This window comes from Triturus cristatus, chromosome 5_1 (genome assembly GCF_964204655.1).
Source record: "Triturus cristatus chromosome 5_1, aTriCri1.1, whole genome shotgun sequence".
In the NCBI taxonomy this organism is placed as follows: domain Eukaryota; kingdom Metazoa; phylum Chordata; class Amphibia; order Caudata; family Salamandridae; genus Triturus; species Triturus cristatus.
The window spans coordinates 100645987-100667082 of record NC_140587.1 but is presented as its reverse complement, the minus strand read 5'-3'; the positions used below and the strand labels follow the sequence as shown (position 1 = coordinate 100667082).

General features: G+C 45.6%; 1 protein-coding gene and 1 long non-coding RNA gene across 5 annotated transcripts in view; one reads left to right on the top strand and one right to left on the bottom strand.

Moving 5' to 3' along the window:
• HGH1 (HGH1 cochaperone) overlaps positions 1 to 4213 on the top strand; it is a 152152-nt gene extending 147939 nt beyond the window's left edge. For all 4 annotated transcript variants that reach the window (XM_085604510.1, XM_085604509.1, XM_085604512.1 and 1 more), the window contains exon 7: positions 3247 to 4213. In XM_085604510.1, coding sequence (XP_085460636.1) covers positions 3247 to 3459 — 213 coding nt within the window. In that variant the 3' untranslated portion in view covers positions 3460 to 4213. The remainder of the gene's footprint in view (positions 1 to 3246) is intronic.
• The window catches only part of LOC146830315 (uncharacterized), a 122820-nt gene that overhangs the window by 71191 nt on the left and 30533 nt on the right, over positions 1 to 21096 (bottom strand). The gene's annotated exons all lie outside the window — the stretch shown is intronic.

Sequence of the window (21096 nt, the reverse complement as noted above, 5' to 3'; positions counted from 1 at the left end):
ACAAACCAGTCTGACTGGTCGAATGTACCCTAGCCATATTTTCTGTATGAACGTTTATACTATCGTTTGTACTATTATTTCAATGCTATAATAGTATGTTTCATAGAAAGTTTTTGTCATCCTACAGTCGTTGTTCCTCTTACTGCAATGACCCTTTTTGACTCTAAATTGTTATTTAATCACAGCTTCCTTCACTCTATTTCTCCTGGAAAACTAGAAATAAGATTCAACTTCAGACTTGTTTTTCCTCCCATTTCTAGATGTAATTACTAAAAAACATGATAAACAAACACACCTATTTGTTCTTATCCTTTCCCTTTTTGGATAGAGTCCGAGTCTCTCAACAGACGATCTACTTATGCTCTACTCTTAAATGGTTCAGCATAAATATGGGTCCTCTTATGGCCCTTTTTAATTCTGACTTTTAGTCGCTTACATTGTGTTTTTCTTTTTACATTTGCGCTGACCGCCCCACGCGAAATAGCTTGCGTTTTTCCAGCCATTTCATTACCCTCCACTTACCTTAATGCCGTACGCGTGGTACTTATTGTAATAGACACGCAGATTTGCACTTAACTGCCTTTTTCTGGCAACACTCGGGTTTGTTACACTCAGGCCACCGATACTTAATTTGTGAATTGCGGGCAGATACGGCAAGGCCATTTTGTCACTCTTATTGGACAGCATTAAACCTTGTTGTTTACTTTGTCACCCGTCACCTCCTTCTACTTGTGCGTTACAGTGTCCGTTTAAATTAAACACGGTATTCACATTACATCTACAACATACCGGAACTACTCCAATATAGAGGATTCCAGTCTGTGACGCGTTCTAGTATTCCAGTACTCGTCACCGTTGCCTACCGGATATTACTTTGCTTGGCGCGTTAATATAAATGTATGGGCGTTGTCATTGCCAAGGTAACCGTTCCAACACGATGGGACTCACGGCGCCTCGGACTTCCGCTGGATTCAACACATTGGGTTTAACAAAGTGTTTGGTGGGGGACACAACTATGTCGGACTTTGGATGTTGTCACGTGCAGAGATACCAATATGTTATTGTGGCTACGAATGGCTGGTAGTTTTTGTCTTTTCCCAGGCTAGTGATACTCTGCGGCAATTCAGCCTAATGCGAACATACTTGGTAACCAGTGTTCTTGGGTGCCTTTTCCCTTGCCTGGGATTTCCGTGTATGGATTCTAAACAGTCGGATTTGAAACTTCGATAATATACGGGTCAGCATTTTTCTTGGATGAATCTAACTAGTTGGGATCTTACTTTGCTAAACTTGAAGGTTTTTGTGAATTCTATGACTGTTTTCTGTCACTACAGTTCACGTGGTACGGAAGCTTGTTTATACACTTTGAGGATAGCTGGACGCGGTCTACTGAATTGGCGGGTTTATGTGTAGAACAGCTGTTTTTAATAATTACTATCCATGTTGTGATCTGTATCTGTGGCTGGACACCGGGACATATGCAATCATTTACGCATTTTTGCACTGTTTCTACTCTTTCTAACAGATCGGATCAGCCAGAGCTTCTTAACTTATACTATTGAGATTACACATCAGACGTACTCACATTGCTCACTGGCTACTTACGTAGCAAGCTGAGTTGACACTACTGTGTTTTCACGCCATGATTATTTCCGATAGGTGTTTGCCCACCTTGGTGCACTATTTATTGTGCTTTCTTACATTACAGACACAATACTGGGTCCAGCTGCCTTCGTCACACTACTATGTGAATGTTTTGACGAGTGCTTACGTTTTATTAACCTTGGTAAGCGACTTTTTTTTAACCTAGTTCTTCTACTTCTGGTCGCAACATTCTCTTAGTCCAATATAAATTCTTTGGACCTGGTGTAATTCACTTAGCTTCCCTTAATTCCTTTCGTCAGACACAGTCTTTGCTCTCTAGTACTTTGTGTCTACTGTCTTTTACGCGCTGTGCCGCCTCATGCTCTTCCTTTGTTTTCCACAGTCTCTTCTTTTCCGTGTACTCTTTGGTGTTTCTTCATCACACGAGTCTTGTTTGTGCAGCCCTTTTATGTATATATGAAATGTTACAAATAATGTATTTGTATGATCTCTAAACAGCCTTGAAGAAGCCCATGTTTGGGCGAAACGCGTTGGCTGCGGATATGGTTGCACCGAATTTTGGAATAAAGAACATCTGAAAATACTCAACCGTTGTGTGGACTCAGCACTCAGTTTTCATTTTGTATTAATACAATACTTTTGGTTTTGTGTTGCCTCTCATACTTGTGTACATATGCTATATTTATGGTCATTTAAGCAGCTGGCCATTTGAGGTGGGCAATACTCTCACTACTGCTAAGTGACAAGTCCAGGCTGTGCACTCATTTATAACCTTGCTGCTTTATCTTATAACTGTTTGCCCAAAAAAAGAATTTAAAAAAAAAAAGGCTTGGCCACTGCAGGACACGAGCCCAGTCTAAACGTGTGTAGTTTTAAACCCAGAGTTCTTATGGTTCCTCAACCCACCCTGACAGCGTGAACGCTCGCAGGCGCTTTTTGGGCATTTAATTGTGGAAAGCTTTTCATAATAAGTTATTCGTAGACTGGTAAGGTATACGTCCAGGTGCAGCATCTATTCAAAGCTTTTTCTTCTGGAAATTCTCAGCATGAGCCAATACCGCAAAATAATGTAAAATAAATAATGTCCCTACCTTGTATACTATTCAGTCACAAGTTCACCCTTGTAACAGTTGTACCCGTGCACCAGTGAATGCACAAGGTTGTTCCAGAAAAGTATCCCCTCTTGTTAACATATCTGCTACTTAAGTCACCCAGTAGTTGACGCGTATAAGAGTGTAGCTGTGAAAGCCTGCATTAAAGGCGGTGCTGGCAGACTTGAGGCCTGTGTTTTAAATGTGATGTCCAGTATTGCGAAAACCAGCAAAAAGTAGCATTACGTAAAACTACCAAAGGAACCCGTACTTTGTAGCAATAGATTGTAATTGTAAATCCAATAAATTTTACTTTGTGATCTAAGTTTATTTTTCCGTTCTTTTTCTGCTTTAAATTAACCAATGGTGTGCAGTTAATCCTGTGACCAGGCTTGTAATAATTGTCTTTGAATACTTGAAGTTCAGCCAAAGATTCACCACAGACCTTTCCTACCCTCACTGAATATCGTCCACTGAAGTAGTCCAGCTAACTAAACCTCTCTGTATGACACAAATATGAAATTCTGGAATCAATGTCTCTTTCTAACAGGTGCTGATTGGTGATGAGCCCGAGCCTGGAATGGAGAATCTGAACGAGGTGCAGATACCCGAAGACGTGGAGAAAAAGCTTCAGCGCCTTGACATGGAAGAGGAGGCGCTGATTAAGGAAAAGCAGCAACAAGAAGACCAGAACCCATTGGTAGCAGAGACCTGTGAGCAATCTCTCACCAGGGAAGAGCCGCAGACCGGTCTGCAGCGGTAACACAGCCCCCTCTTTGTGTAAAGCACTTCGGGCAAGTGAGGAGTGACTGAGCAAGAACGAACAGTTGATAGTTGGCCCGGGCCCTTGGGCCGGATAGCATGCGGAGGAATCCCTTTGCAAAGAAAACTCACTAGCCGGGCTGCAGTCCTCACTGACAGACCAGGGACAAAGGAACTGCAACTGCCCGGCTTCTACTTGCCTTGGATTCAGAGGGGTGGTGGATGCTAACAGATCTTATTCCAGGTTTATCTACCACAGCATAAATCTTGAACCCTCAACACCCAGTTTCCATGCTCATTCTCTTCTCAGTGACGGTCTGAAGACGACGTGCAACAGTGGAAAAATTGTGCAGCTGACTAAAAGAGACTTCAATCTTTTGCACAGTCACTTTTATGAAACTGTTTGGGCCCCCCTGAATGCTGCTGTGCATGACACATGGCTCGGTGTAATTAGGAACTCCACAGGAAATGGCCTGTTTTTGATTCCATGATGATCAGAATAGGGTTGCCAGTTTAGTACACCTTGCCAGGACATCATATTTCCTGCTGTGTGTTTTCCTTTTACAAATCATGACCAGCTTGTGCCTCAGTCCAATCTATTAAAAAAATCAATCCAGAGCTTGAAGCTATCCCTAAAAGCCTAGTCCTAGAGCCACACTGCCATGAATACCTGGAGTGAGGTGGCTGGTCCTAGGCTGTAACTTCTGTCATTGGACAAATAGAAAAATGTGGCAATAAAGGATTGTTCACTTATATTTGTTTTTCTAGCATGTTTTGGTATTTCTCTGGTACTTCTTCATGAAAAGAAATCTGGTGTGACCACTTCTGAAAGCAAGGCACCCCAGGATGGGAAACAGTAGATGATGAGCACACATTTTGATTAGCATTTTTTGGGCTGAGAGTGGATTTAATTTTTCTTCCAGTTCCCTTCACTTTTTGTACGAAGACCCACTAGAGACAACCAGACGTTAAGACAGGAAATCCCAGGGACCAACAATGAAACATCGAATAATATAAGTCTTACTGACACATTGATCTGCCCTTATATAAGAGGTTATCTGGTGAAGAGGCCTTACATTAGGACCAGACCATGTAGCATTAATCTAAGAATAATTAAGCAAATAATACAAAACTAATAATACTCTGATTTTTATAGCACGGCTAATCACCCATGAGGGTCCTTGGCATGGGGAGATTAAGTGATTTTTCCCAGCATCACAATGTTTAGCCGTTGCCGATACTCGAACCAGGATCCTCCACTTCAAAGTTATGTTTTGTTATGTTAGTATCAATTATAGAGCGCATGGCTGCCCTGGCAACAGGGCGTCCCAAAGTGAAATATGACAGAGCGTTAGGGCGAGGAGGCTAGTAATTGGAAAAAAGCCATGTCTTGATCATTTTTCTGAAGGCTCATGCAGCGAGCGGCAAGAGGGATTGAGTTCCTAAGGGTTGGGGCAAGTGCCCTAAACAAGCGCCCCCCTGCTCTTGACCTGCTCACCCGTGGTCCACGGACCACATACAGGTCCGCAGAGCTCAAGGCTTGTGTCGGGACATACAGGGAGTGTTAAAGTAAACTCTCTGCCTGATGGGTAGCCAATGGTGTCGGCGTAAAAGGTCTGACTCATGGCAGTGCTTAGGTAGCGCAAAAAGCGTGCATGCAGCAGCATTCTGTGCCTGCTGTAGTTTTTTAGTCACTGATTTGTTGACACCATGAAAACAACCCATTGCAGTAGTCAAATTGTGCCAACTCGGTGGATTGGACGATCATCTGCTGAATAGGTGCGTCAAAGAGTCCCAAGATTGGCTTCAAGCCATGTAGAAGACCAAAGCAATTGCCGGCCACGGTCTTAGCGTGCTCCTCAAAAGAGAGAGTGACGTCCAACAAAGCTCCCAGGTTCTTGACCATGGTTTTCGATTGGTGGGGTACTTAGGGTTGCAGGCCACCAGTGATTGCCCCTTAGAGGGGTATCTCGGCCCACCAGGAGCACTTCTGACTTGGAGGAATTCAGTTGAAGGCAGTTATCCGCAATCCATTCTGCAATGGCCATGAGGTTGTCTTGGAATTTCACCTGATCCTGGTTAGAATTACTTGAAAAGGTGAACACCAGTTGGGTGTCAAAAGCGTATGATACCAGCTCGGTGTTCCGAGCTTTGGCCATGATGACCAGGGGGCGGATGTAAATGTTAAATAAAGTGGGGCTCAGGGCAGATCCCAGAGGAACACCACAGCGTAGAGGGTGGACACAGGAGGGGAAAGGAGGGGCCGAGACCTGGAAGGACCGGTCAGTCCAGAAGAATGCGAACCAAGCAAGGGCCTTGCCACCGACCCCCTCAAGCCGGTGGAGCAGAATCTTATGGGAGACCGTGTAGAAGGCAGCGCTCAGATCCAACAGGATCAGAACCAAGGTTCTGCCCTCATCTAGGGCGGATTGTAACTGCTCTGTGACTGCAAGTAATGCAGATTCGGTACTTTGTCTGTGGCAATACCCATTTTGTGACATATCTAGAATCGAATTTGCTTCCAGATAATGGGTCAGGGTGGTGTTAACGTCGGACTCGATGATTTTAGCAAGATATGAGAGCAGAGATATTGGAAGAAAGTTACCTGGCTGAGGGGCATCTAGCGTCGTCTTTTTTTTTAGCAGGGGGATAACTTTGGTATGTTTCTAGGACTGGAGAATCGCCGCCTCTGCCAGGGACCTATTAATCAGCTCTCGGCCCTCCGATAGACGGCAGTTATGAAGTTTTCTAAAGAGTTCCAGTTTCAAGGGGTCGTCAGGAGAGCCTGATTTTACCTTGGCCGACAGGAACTCCATGTCTTTAAGGGACAAGGGCGGGAAAACCTGGAGGCAGTGGGACGCAGTGTCCCCAAGTGGACTCTCCTGATAACTGTCAGCAGCTCTGGCCGTTACACCACTCCCTCTCCTCAGTTGAGGACTGACAAGGAAACTGAGGGCATACGATATTCTTGGCATGACGAGCTGTAGATACACATGTCTCGCATCCTCCTGCCGTCTAGTATTTGGCTTGGACGTGTGCATCTTGTTTTTCTTCTAAGGTCTCTTTCGAGTCACCAGGTATAGTGACTCCTCCTATTACTATTCAATTTCAATTATTGATTTAGACCTTTACTGAGGTCAACAATAAGTATACTTAAAACATACATTGATAAATTTACATAAGGACGATAAATACAATTGATTCTAAAACAATGGTAAAAAAGATTTTAAAAATGTGTATAGATTATTACAAACAAATTCATTCAGGGAGAATAAATAAGAGCGATCAGATCATTCACTGTAATCGATTTATGTCTAAAGCGAATAGGATCTAAAAAACAATGCGGAGCTTCTACAACTTCTTTATATGGACAGATATATAACATGTGGGCTAGATCTTGTTCCCCTCCTTTGCAAAGCTTACATATCCCAGCATCCTCAATTGAGTTCTCCCAATGTTTAGTATAGGAGTTCAAAGGCAAGATTCCCAAGCGTAGCAAAATAATACAGCATCACATGCTGTGAGCGAGAGTAAATTTCAGATACCGCTGATAGATCATATATTCGAGAGATGCCGAATAAGGCCTGTAATGAGATAGCTGTGAACAATAATCTGAATCTAGATCAAAGCCAAGATGTGGTTTCCTATTTCTTAAGAAATGTTTTAAAGGGCCCCCGACCAGGACTGTAAGAGTGTGATTGTACACTTGAAGTGTGTTCAAACATACTTCGAGATTTTTGGTGAATGTAAAATTGCTCGAACCGACCTCAGAGGTTTTGAGTTTTATTAAAGTTCTTATGGTATCTTTTTCTGTGTGGAGCATATTATATGCCCACCTAATTGTATTGGCCAGGGCAATTGTATGAGCACTAGTCAATGATCATTCTAATCGAAGGGCCTGAACCCGAGTGGTCTGACTAGTGTTCGTTATTTTCCATAAGAAAATTCCCTTTACATTTGTGCAAGAAATGCCATTTTTAGGTCGAGCCTAGCGGCGCAGAGCGCTAGCGCTGCTCGCTTTGCGAGGCATGCTGTAGTAGAGTATGCAGTGGAAGCCTTGCCCACTCTCCTCCCATATTTTTCATTGGCTGGTGTCATTGTCCTTGGTAAATGCATGCTTCTGATTCATTATGAGGCTTGTTAGTCCCGCCTTGTTACCTCCCTGTCTCCATTTGTTACCGCCCATAAGGACTGGACCTTTTACTTCGCTAGTTACACGGATTGCTTTAGTTAGTCTGTGAGCACTATTTTCTTTAATGAATAATGTGGGACAAAGGCAGGGCTTGAATTTCCAGCACGCCCACACAGCACTTTGGGGAAAATGGCAGCTGCTACTTGTATGAGGAGCGCGCAATGCGCGCTTTTACTTTAATAGTGGCTAAACCCCCTGCCCGCCCACTCGCAGGACAATGGCGGGTGCTACTTGTATACAGAGCGCGCACCAGCTTTCACGATAGTAGGTAATGGCGTACAAGTTATCAAAGCTCTGGTTGGCTTGGTGTACGCAGTCTGCGGGTTATGTGCAACGTCCTGGAGTTGTGTGTTCACTTAACATTAGTGGCTGCTGAATGCCTCACACGATGCAGATTTGTAAACAAGTGCTCCTCGGGCGGCTAAACACAGCACATGGCTGCTGTTCTTTTAAAGCTTTAATAGTGGCTAACCCCCTCTATGCCCCCCCAGCACTCGCGGGACAATGGCGGGCGCTATTTGTATACAGAGCGTTCTTTCAATTTAATAGTGGTTGCCAGTAGCGAAGTACTACTGGAGAGTGTTCGGAAAAACGAGTGAAAGCCTACACAAACAGGCTGGCTGCTCAATTAGTTGTCACCGAGACTCGAGAGGTCCCCTCAGAGTCTTCATCCTGGTACAGGAAATGTCCCATGGAGTGCCCCCCATTGTTGAAGCCAAGATTATCGCGCCACTCGCCAATCACTCTTTGCCACAGAGACCGCTGTAATCCACTTTCTCCCCCCTTTTTTGATTGGAAACACCATAGACTCCTGGTGGTCGGGGAGATTGTGAAACAGCACAGCAGCTGCCATCAGAGGAGAATTAATCTCCAGGTAAGTAGCCTATGGTCTATTGATCCCCCTCCTGATTACACTGTATCTAAATTTGGACCCGCGCGGTGAGAGAAAAGGCCCTCGGCTAATAAATAAACTGTTGAGAACTATAATTCATGGAGTATAAGGTCTAACTCAAACGGAGGGTAGCGGGTTTGACTGCACGTCTGTCGCAATTGAACTCTGAAGATGAGGGGTGGGACTTTCTCCTTCTCTGCCCCTTACAGTAGAACTCTTTTTCCCCATGTTATTTCCAGTGTCACCATGTGTGCAGGGCTATGTATGAGAAATCCACGGACAGCACACTGTCTTCTCTGGCAGCCCCAGCCAACCCTAGCGGAGTCTAACCCAAGTCGACTGAATACGGTGCAGCGCTCCGTTCCCTTCCTGGTGCACAGATCCAGCGCCTCCACTGGGTCATAAAAACACAGCGGTCAGTGCTCCTGAACCACCATTTTACAGCAGACAAAAGGCCGGGCATGATGAAAGGCGTGTCTGTGTCCTGTGCAGGGATTTACGTCCTCCAACCATGCACACCTGAGGGAGTTTTATACGCGGTGATCACTGCAGTTAAACCAGGGTAGGATTGTTTGAGGGGGGAAGAAGGAGCCAGCTCAGGATCACACCATCTCATATTTTCAGAGGGAGAGGAGACAAACACCCTGGCCCTGTATTTATTTGGTGGGCAGTTAATTATTAATATACAGCAGAGCTACCTTCTACAGTGCAGCAGGCAACCCGCCCCCTCTCCTCTGTGAAACGGTAACTATGGTATGTTGAACCGATCTAAATAGCGCAGGTCTGCCGTTAAAGTGGCTCTGCAGCGCTGTTCTAATGTGGGCAACTTCACTCCCTGATCTCCTGCATACCACACCCTCAAGCCTGTTTTTATCGTTCTGTTGTACAGGCTCATCAGCAGCGTTGAGTGTCATTAATTAGGCGGTTCTCAAGAACTTGTTTTGTTGTGCAACTGTCAGAGGTGTTTGCAGGGCTGGAATGGGAAACAATAGCATCAGTGAGATAAATAGCCACTGTGGTGTCTTGTGTGTGATGTTCACCAAGGCACGTGCCATCTGGGAGGACTGCTAGTCCTATGTGCATTATTCAACTTGGTATATGTGTCTTTGGCAATGCCCCCTCTAAACACCCGCTTCCACCCATACATACATTCACAATGAGACATGCGTATCAATACGGTATAGCTCTTCACACAGCTTCTATAAGAGCTGTACAATGCAGCGGGCAAGGAAAGGAGCTAATTTTTTAAAGGTGTAGATCCATAAAGTATTCAAGAAAGTCCTCTAAATTTGAACACTCTTCCTAAACCGTTATGTCGGTTAGGATTTTATTTAGATTGTGCATGCAGTAAGGATGTGACTATTCACACTAAAATACCTAGGATCTGAAGTAGAGGCACAAGTTGCCGTTGACCTATGTCTGCTGTTGCACATTATTTCTTCAGGAAGTTATCCCCCAGAGTATCTATATATTTATGATACTATCATGCAAAACCTAGTGTGTGCAAGCTTACCAGTGATTTGTTACTCTGGTGTTTTGCGCTAAACGCAGTGCCTTTTTAATGCCTATAAAAAAAACAGCCTCTTTATGCGTCTGTTACCTTCTTTCTCTCTTTCTCACACACTGTTACTGCTGCTCTCTCTAGAGTTCACTCACCACTTCATGCTCAAACTACCTATCCCTCTCAATCTTCCTTTCCATCTAATCTGTACAGCTCTCACTCCTATCTATTCACCATGTCACATAATTCCGCTACACAAATACAATACACACCACACAATTCAGACCAGCACAATTCAGTAACTAACAAGTCCAATTAAAATCACATAATTCCACTACAAACAACATATATTCACTCAACTTCAAACAAAAAAACATAAGTAATCAACATTATCATTTAGATTGCCAATAGATCTAACTTTCACAAATGCGAGACCAATTGCATTGCAAATGCTTGTTTTATTAGAAAACATTTTAAGGCATACGTCAAGGTAGACAGGATCTTTATTCGATATGTTTCCAAGAGAGTTTGAAAATGCCTCTTTCCTGAATAAGCATAACAATTCTATAAAGCATTTAGATGGGCTGTTGCTTTTAATTTTAAATGCCGTGGATGAGTTATTCTCAAGTGTCTGTGAAAATATTCTCCCTAGATATACATACTAATTTAATGTCTCTACCGTTTTACCTTCTAGTTTCCAATTAAAGTGAATATGTTGCTTCTTTCCCCTGAAAGGGACCACTTTTGTCTTTGAAATATTTAATTTCAAGAAGTTTTTTTCAGTGTAAATGAGAAGAGCGTCTAAGTTGTGTTGTAGACCGATCAGTGTTACGTCAAATATGACGATATTGTCTGCATACCAGGTGTGGATTTTGTTAAATGCTAATTTATTTTGAAAGTACTTTATACCAGCTAGACACTCTGGTAAGTCACTTACATACAGGGAAAAGAGTAAGGGGGCTAATAAAAACAGCCTTTCTTAAGGCCGTCCGAAGTAGGAATCCTATGAGTTAAGCCCTTCAGCCCCCCTCCCCCCCCAATCTGGAACGTTGCTGTGTGTAAGCCCCCAATTAATCTTAATAAAGCATCGGTATTCCCATTTTCACTAATTTCCTCCATAGGCTGATTTTGTTATAGCATATTTGTCGATTAATGATTGTAAGAGTCTGATGTTATCGATGACAGAATGCTTTGGTCAAGGTCAAAGAAAGCTTTATTTCGGCCATACAGGCCATAAAAGCACATAAAAACAGTACAATATATTTTAGCAAAAATCATTTTAGCAAAAATCAATACAATATATCCTCATAAGAGCTATATACAAAGTTTCTGTGTTTTAAAGTTAAAACATTTCGAATGTGCAAATTTTGACAATTCTTAAATTGACTCCCTCATACCCGCTCTTGATTCTATGGCGGGATGTAATGCAGTGTACAACAAAATGTATAACTTGTACATTGGGTGCAAGAGGGAAAGGTATGGGACATATAGCAAATAACTATTTCAGAAATAGATAAAACACCTATTGACTTCTAAAAACGTTGACTTTGTCTAATAGGTATTAAAAAGGAATGGTAAAAAACAAATCCAAATTAGAACACTAGTATTATATAATTAAAACACCTTGGAAGAGGGTTAATTACAATGAGGATAAACATCCAATACAATATGTGCATACCACGTTGTTCTAGTCGGTGCATAACATAACGTAAATAGAAGTTGCTGTGGAACTAAGAGTTTCTTAAGGGGATTTTCTTTAGAATAGCTCTACGAGTGCACCACATAGAGTATAAGAACTGAGAGATGGAGACCACAGTAGGTGTGTTGGTTTCATACTTGAAGAGCCTAAACATCTCTGTGCGGTGTCTAATCCCCATATTCCGCACAATTGTTGCAACCACCGAGAACTTGGCTTTCCATAGCAGGGGCAGAAGAAGAGAACGTGCAATTAGTTTCCTCAGCTGGGTCGCACCATGGACAATCTAGTGTGTGGCTGCCCTGCCACTTATTAGTAAATGCTCAAAGCGGGAGCGCCCCATGTCTAAACTGAAGAAAGAGTTTCTTTGCTAGAAGCAGTTGAATGTAATCTAGGGCCCATTCTAGCCTATATTGCTGCTTTACTTCCAGAAACCTAGAAGTTAGACAACCAGGTTTGGTCCCCCGCCATAGTTGGGTCAGCTTAAGTTCTCTATAGGACTCGAGTAGTGCCTTTCTAGAGATCGTGGGACAGACCTCTTCTGGGGATGTCCACATGTTTACCCTCCCTAGAACCTGACAAGTGTTCCTGATATATGCTAACCAAGGGAGTTTCCCTGCACCCTGTAGCCTCATAACGTCCTTCAACTCCTCTTTGTATTCGGCTAGTTCGGGTGTACTCCAAAGGCGTCGCCAGTATAGGAGGGGTCTAGAAGAGGCTACATCTGCTATAGGGTAATCCCTAGGTCCATCCTGAGCGGTGTTAACGGAGAGCTCATAGGAAGACCCAGCAATTGCCTAAGAAATGAGTTCTCTGACATTGATAGGGAAGTGGATGAGCAGTGGCCCCATAGTTCTGCCCCGTACAGTGCTGCGCCCCTGGCCTGCGTCTTATACATTTTTTCATATATATATATATATATATCTTTTTATTAATTTCAATAACAAAATAACATACATATTCCATACAATCTTCCAAATTGTTTCACTTATCTCAGTACAGTTACTGTGGATGGAATAGTCACAATCACAATATTTCCACATTTCGTTCTCTGTTGCGTTGCATTTCCAGTTCCACTGATGGGGCGATACATAGATTCCCGCGGTATACATTCCATTTACCCCATTTCCTATCCCATTTTTTCGGACACCCACGTGACTTAAAGACTTCCGTCTCTGCAATCATGCACCTATCTAATTCTTCCATCCATATTCGAGGAGAAGGTGTTTCTGTCACCCCCCACTTTCTCGCTATTTCTCACTTGACCAGGGTGTAGCCTAGTGTGGCCATTTGTTGCTCTACCTCTGTAAGGTCTGTTGGGGCCCAAATATTAAGGAGTCCTAATTGTGGAGTAAGATGTATTTCTTTCCCCAGGGCACTCAGGATATGTGTTGTTGCCCCTTCCCATAGTCGCCTTATCTCTGGGCACTCCCAAATCATATGATAAAAGGTAGCCGGCTGTTGGCAGCCTTTAAGGCAAAGCGTGTCCAGTCTCGCCCCCATCTTTACCAGGGTCGCTCCTGTCATGTAAGATCTATGTGGAATTCTGAGTTGTATCAATCTAAATCGGGAGTTGATCGCTGCTTCTTTGGGGGACATTAATGCCAATTGCCAGTTTTCGTCATCAATGGGCCCCACGTCTCCCTGCCACTGCTCTCTAAGTTTGTGGAATGTGTCCGGTAGATTATTGCAGAGCTTTCTATAAGTGAGCGATATGGCTTTTGATTGGAGCCGCCCATCTAGCAGCCTATCCTGTAGCGGTGACGATTCTGGTATGCTTGTGAGATCTGGTAAGGCCGTGGTGAGGGCATGTCTGACTTGTAGGTATCTAAAGATTTCCTTTTGGTTCATATCGTATTTTTCCCTCAGTTCGGCAAACCCGAGGAGTGATCCTTTTTTAATTAAATCCCTGACTGTGGAAATCCCTTTTATATCCCACTTATCGAATACAGGTTGGTTACTTAGAAGCCCCAGTCTCTGGGTATACCATAGTGGCGTGGCTTTCGTTATTATATTGGACCATCTCAGTCGTGAGTTTGCCTGGTGCCATATTCTGACCGTAGAGCGATATACGGTCATCGTGGTCCTCTGCCCATTTCAGGCCTCTTATTACATCCCCCCGCACCTACGCAGCCAGCGGTTCCAACATGAGGCCAAATATCAGCAGTGATAGGGGGCATCCCTGCCGAGTGCCCCTTTGAAGCGTGAATATTCGCGATGTGCACTTGTTGACACGTACTTGGCCCTGTATGTACGTATATAGCAATTGCACCCACCCCATAAATTTCGGACCAAAGCCCATTTTTTTCAAGACTTCAAACAGGTATGGCCACTCAATAGAATCAGTGGCGTCTAAGGACAGCACTACTGCATCCTCTTCCAGGTATTCTCGCCTAGCAAGGATGTTGTGAAGGCGTCAGATGTTAAGTGCCGTATTTCTCCCTGGCATAAAGCCAGACTGGTCTGGGTGAACCAAGGAGGAAATGACCCCGACTAAACGAGAGGCCAGTACTTTCGCTAGGATCTTAGCCTCTATGTTCACTAACGATATTGGCCTATATGAACTACAGTTCTTGGTAGGTTTTCCCGGCTTTCAGATTACAACTATGGATGCCAGGCGTTGGTCCTCAGGCAGAATTCCCTGCTCATAGCTTTCATTGTATATAGCACGTAAATGTGGTGTCTACTGGGGTGCCACCAGTTTTAAAAACTCGATGGGCGTCCCATTGGGTCTCATGGCCTTCCTGTATCGGATACTGCCAATGGCCTTTTGGATCTCCTCATCCGACAGGTCCTCCTCCAGGACCTCTCGGTCTGTCATAGAGAGCGATGGGATGTCACTATCAGAGAGAAGCGGACGGGAGTCCTCCGCCACGTAGGTGGTGGAGGGGGGAGTATATTCATTCTAAATGATCCACAAAGGCTTCTGCTATATCCTTAGTGTGTGTGACGTGAGTGGCATCGTTCAAGATAATTCTGGGCACCCACCTTTCACTTTGGTCACGTCGCTCTAGCCATGCTAGGGTCTTTCCCGCACTGTCCCCTAGCTCGTACACTCTGTGTCGGGTGCGCTGAAGTTTAGCTAACGTCTGCTCCCTTGTTTTAATTTTGTATTCCTCCCGTTTAAGGGCGCGGCGGTGGAAGACCACATCTGTTGGCGTGGTGACGCTTTCGAGCTCCAGCCTCCGGAGGTCGCTTTCTAACTGTTCTAGATGTTGGTGTTTTCCTTTAATGTATCCAGCCTGAAGTGATCGTGCCTGCCCCTTCAGGACTACCTTGAATGCTTCCCATATGGTTACTGACGAATCTACCGAACCTACGTTTTCTTTAAAATAATTTACGGTTTGGGTGTACGTTTCTTTTTTAATATCAGGGATTTTAAAAAATCCATGGGTTTATGGTGATCGTGGTACGAGTTTGTTGTTCCCTATGCGTAAAGTCAGCGCTAACTGGAGAGTGGTCCGAGATGCCCCTTGGAAGGGCATGGGGATTACGAAACGTGCCGATATGAGTAGTATGGGTTAAAAAATAGTCAATCTGGGATGAGCTTTTGTGTGCATTGGAGAAGTAGGTGTATTGGGCTACGTCGGATTGTAGTGTACGCCATACGTCTGTCAAACCCATGGCTGTAGTAAATTCGTCCATTAACACATTTGGTTGTGTCCCCTCTCGTCGTGGGTGCCTGTCCATTAGATCATTCATAGTCAAGTTATAGTCTCATCCCATAATCAGTGGGTCGGACGGAAGGTCCATTAGTATCTTGTCCAGGTCTGCCAGCGCCTGCCTGCCCAATGCCGGTGGTATGTATACTGAAATCACATTTAGCGCCTGCCCCTCCCATTGTGCCTCCAGTACTGCAAGCCTACCCCCTGGATCCGCCCACTTACGTTTCCCTGTGAGTGCTAGGTTCTTCTTGGTAAGTATACACGTCCTCCTAGATCCCGAAGTGTAGTCTGCATGTACCAGGAGTTTGTACCCCCACCTTGTTAAAGCCTTGCTCTTGTTTCCCACCATGTGTGTCTCCTGTAATAGCACCACATCCGGTGAGTGACGTTTTAGGTAGTGTTGGACTATACCTCGTTTGATTTTGTCACCCATCCCGTTCACGTTCCAGGTAAGCACTGATAGCGACTTTTCCATTTTAATCCCCATCATCCGTGTGTGCGACTAACAAATAACCACGTTAAGATTGCCCCGCAGTCATCAAGTGGAACCTGCAGTATCAGCGCATCATGAGCCCGTGGTGTCAGGCGTGTTTTCACTCTCCTTTCAGTCCAAGTTACGCTTGACCCCTCCATGTAACTGCTATCTGTTGCAGAACGTGCATGTGACTATGCAAACTATAATTCGAATATACATCAAACTGTGAAACAACCAACTCCCCACCCCCTCCCAGTCTCCCTCCCTGCCCGGCGGACCCCAAACTATCTGCCTCCCCAACTGAGCAGAGTGCTTTGTCCCCATAACTACTACTTGCGTGGGGGTGGAAGTCTAACCGCGCTCCTCGGATGCCCTCCATATGCAGAATAACACTAGCAGCGACTATCCGCACTGGAGGCGTTTAGTGCGTGATGAGGCCTCTCTTTCCTTGTGTTATGTTCTGGGAGGCACGCTGTACCCTGGGTCATCACCTGCCCAGGGAGGGTTCTTCTGGAGACCCAATCAAGGTTAATGCGCTCCTGAAGTGTTAGTCCAATTTCATTTAGTCCCCATTTTCACTGGGATCGGGAGATCGTAGCCTTTGCTGGTCATGTAGTCGGTGCTGCTGCTGAATTCTTGGTCTGCCGGGTCTCGTTGTAGGGCGCCATCCCTCCAGCCAATCCTGTGTTTCCTCAGGTGTGGTAAAGAACCAAGTCTTGCCTTTTGCCTCTACTCTAAGTTTCGCCGGGAAGAGCATTGCATATTTGAGTTCTCTGGTCCGCATCTCCTTCTTGACTTCTAAAAAGCTGTGTCTTTGTTTGGTCACTGCTGCTGTGTAATCCGGGTAGAGCGTGATTGTACAGTTTCTCAAACGGATAGGTGGGGCTATTCTTGCTGCCTGCAAAATGGCGTCTCTATCTCGAAAGTTAAAAAGGCGTGCCAGTATTGGTCTTTGGGGGGCACCCGGTCTTGGCCTCCCCCTCCGGTACACGGTGAGCTCTTTCTACGCAGAAGCTAGACAGCCCACGTGGTTTCAACTGGTTCTTGATGAGGTCTTCCACAAATAAATCCAGAGCAGGCCCCCCTACATTTTCTGGTACACCAATAATGTGGATATTGTTGCGTCGCGAACTGCCTTCTTGGTCGTCCAGTTTGGCCAGAATGAGCTTATTGTCAGCTTCCAGGTGATGTACTTGGCGTTGTAGTGTGGTCATATCCGTGGACAGTACCTTTGTGGTAGATTCAACATCCGTTAGTCTCTGTGACAGTTTGGAGAAGTCTGCCCGTATTGGGGATATGTCCAAGGAGATTGTGCCGATAGATGACTGGGCTTGCTGTAGGGCAGCCATGATGTCTGTCAGCGTGACTTTTTCTGGGTCTTGAGGTGCAGAGTCCTCCGCCTGGGCCGCATTAATTGGTGGCTTTTCGACCTGATCCTTAGTGTACGCGTATTTATCCAGTTTGCCGGATGTAGCGCCCCTCTGACCCCAGCCACCCATCTTACTCTACTTGCGAGGGTTCCACCAGGCCCACGGGGGGGAGGGCAGTAGTCGCCGCTGCTGCCTGCCGCATTGTATGTTATCACGCGCGGCCTTTCGGTTTTCTCACTCCCACCCCCTGCTTTGCTGGGCCAAGGCGGTCACGGTGTGTGGTAGGCCTCTGGTCGCGGCGGCGATATGGGGCGCTTAGTGGTCCCAGGGTGGTTGGTGCCTCGTTTAATTCGCAGGTCTATGGGCCAGTTATGCTGAGTGTCTCGCCAGTAGGGCTTGTGTTGGTGTGATCTAGTGCTTGCCCAGGGCCCTCCAGAAGTAGGGGCTGCTCATAAACTAACCTTAGTGCTGTACCTTTCCTTGGGAGCAGGTAGCTGCTGGGGCCGATCTGCACTATAGGCCGTGTGCAAAATATCCCTCCTACTGCAATACAAAGGGCATGGGTCCCACGTGTCTTCTGCTAACGTCGCCTCACAGCGCTCCTTTACCCTTTCTCCTGGCACTGTAGCAAGCTCTCTGTGTCCCCGCTGAAAAATCTCGTGGGCGCCTGGTCACTTCCCTGGATTGTTTCGGGCCGTTGAGTAGATGGTCTTACTTTGATCCGCCGCAGTCCGCTGCCGTGGGGCTCTTCAGAATCGGATTGTCCATCTGGCGATCCCGCCCTTAAACCTCGGGTGTTCGCCGCTTTATTTACTGGCCTCCCCTGCTTGTTGTTGGGCCGTGCCTCGGCCTATCTTCAAATCCGATGAGCGTGGATCCTCCGGCTCCCGGGCTCAATTTCCTCCCGTGCGCCGTCTCCTCTGGTGCTGCCGATTCCCTACCCCCCCTACGGCCACGGGTAGGAGACTCGCGCAACACCCCGGCTTCAATCTGGATTGTAGGCCTGCCTGTGGTTCCTCGCGTAGCTCGGCTTCCAGCGGTCGCACAGAGGTCCGGAGCGTCTCAAGTAGCACTGCTAACGCTCCGATTAAGTCCCTACCTGTTTAGGATGTATGGCTGCCGAATTAGTGGTCGGATTGACAAGGAAGGCTCCCTCGGTCACGGAGCTTTCCTAGGCTGCGGCCATCTTGCTGGGCTGTTAGCCACGCCCCGTCTTATACATTTCTGCTACAGGACCTATCACTTTATGTGTACAGCTCTTGTAAACTTTTGTAATGCCTCCCGTGGACTGGGTCAGTTTTAGACTGGCTTTCTTTATTTGTGTCCCCCATTCCATTTTCTCAGTTAAAGTGATCCCTAGATAATCAAAAATGAACACACACTCTAGGGCCCTACCATCTAATCTAGGATTTCAGCAGTTCGTGGTGTTAGCGTTAAAAACCATATACTTGGTTTTTTGAATATTAATCTCCAATCCCCGATTAATGCAGAAAGTGCTGAATACATCGAGCACCCTCTGCATGCCCATAGGAGATTTGGAAAGTAAAAGTGTATCGTCCGCAAACATGAGAGCTGGGATTTTGCGGTCGCCAACCTGGGTGCATCAATATCTTTCCCGTCCTACAAAGTTTCAATTAGGCCGTTTATAAAAAGGGAAAAGAGTGTCGGGGTCAGAACGCATCCCTGTTGCACCCCTTTCTCCACAGGGAAAGGGGCAAGGAGTTCGCCATTTTTCCATATCTTATTCGCGCATAGTTTTCTTGGTGAAGGCGTTTCAATTGGTAGCAGAGATATTCAGGAACTCCCAGGCCAAGAAGAATACCCCACAGTTGATCCCGCTGCACCAAGTCAAAAGCGGATTTAAGATCCACAAATGTGAGATAGAGGCTGCCACCCTCTAGGACCACGGTTTTCCAGTGGATGAGTTGTAATCTAAAAATCTGGTCAGTGGTGGAGATCTTGGCACTGAACCCTGCTTGTAGGTTTGTTAGTGCATTGTTCTCTTCTATCCAAGATTGCAAGCGCCCCAAGAGTACGCGTGCAAAGATTTTTTGACTGACATCCAGGAGGCTTATGGGTCGATAGTTAGCTGGATTAAGTGGTGAGCCCTTTTTGTGAATAGGGATAATTTCTGCCCTAGCCCATGTAGAGGGCAACGCCATACCTTGCAGAATGGCGTTAAATAGTGACCACCGGTAAGGTGCCCAGACTTAAGGCTCAGAGCGAAGTAGGTCGCCAGGGCTCTTATCCAGCCCTGGCGCTTTAGCTGGAAGTAGCTTGCCCAGTGCCTCTGTCATCTCCTCCATTGTGCAGAGTGGTGCGTCTAGATTTGGCAACTCCGCTTCTAAAGTGTTTATTTCCACCCTACCCTCTTCCGCTGTTGTCCTTGTATATAAGGATTTAAAGTAGGCTCTCCAGACTTCTTCCCCTAAATTTGGCGCTATAGCCAATTGGCCTTTGGATTTCCCTGTCTTAACTAAGTTCAAAAAGGCTCTCGTATCGTGATTATCCAGTGCTGTTTTTTTTGCTTCCCATTTATCACTTTCCCAGTTGCTTTTGGCTTTAGCTACAATATTTTTGTTCTGGTCCTTAGCTTCCTTGGTTCGTGGCCTATCGTTCCATCTGAGAGAGGTTAAAAGTGCTAGCTTAGCTTCCTTACAGTGATTATTGAACCATGGGTGCCTAGGTTTGGAATCCGGCCCAGGCCTTTTGCTGTTATAGAAAAAAGGTGCTAAGGCAGAAAGCAAGTCCTGATGATTTTTTGCAATTCTCGTTTGAGAAGATAGAGTACCGCTGGTCACAGAAAGTTGGAACGCAGCTTCAAGAAAAGGGACAATTTGTTGGTATAGGGAGGCCACTTTGTCGTGTAATTGTGCGAATTCCCCCCAACGTACTCTCCTCCCTCCTTCAGCCAATACTAAGCTGGGATTAGGTTTTGAAAGGATGGTATGGTGGCCTCCAGCAAGTGGGAGAGAGATTTCAACGGTGCTTTCATTTGTAGGACCAGGGGAGTCTATGCCAGTGTTGGTGGTATGTTGGGCTCTGGAATTGACCAAACTGAATCCTTCTCACTTGTAATGCTGGTAGACAGGCTGTTCAGGGGATCGAATTGGCAATTAAAATCCCTGCCTAAGATGACCCAGAAGTTCTCCGGTACAGTTGGAAGAAATTAGGATAGGCAGTCAACGGTGTGGGAAGATTGCCCATAGCATACTGGCCAAGAATAAACATTGATTAGAGCAATCCTAATAGAGTTTGGGAAGGAGAGATGCACACACAAAATATCAGGGGAAGGGGTCTCTATCTGCTTGGCCTTGCAACCCAGGTGCACTCCCACACAGGTGCACAGGCCCCCAGAGGGTCTCCCCCTAGCCCCCTTGACTGCTGGGATACAGTACGATGCATAGCCCACTCTGTGTGTGTCTACCCTTGTCCATGTTTCCTGGAACATGCATAGATCATGTTGGTCTATGAGTGCCCCCCAGTCTGGTAGATCCAGTTTCGTGTTGAGTCCTGCTATGTTCCATGATAGAATCTGTGGACTTGATGATCCTATTTTGTTGGCTAAAAAAGCCTGGGGGGGTGGGACTTGCCCCTGATTGAGCCTAGTGTATATCTTTGAGCTCCGGTCGCTTTTGCTTTTAGACGCCAGAACTGATGCTTATTTTTTTGAGAATTTGCCAACTGCAAATCAACCCAGTGTGTATCCATAATTTTTCTTTCTCTGATAGAATTCATTTTTGTCCTTTTTTTCTCGAAAATAAGAAATTTCTTTTTTTCCTGAGAACAGAGAAACTTAAGAATTGCTGTCTGATTAAACTGTTTAATGGTCTGGAAATATCATCTG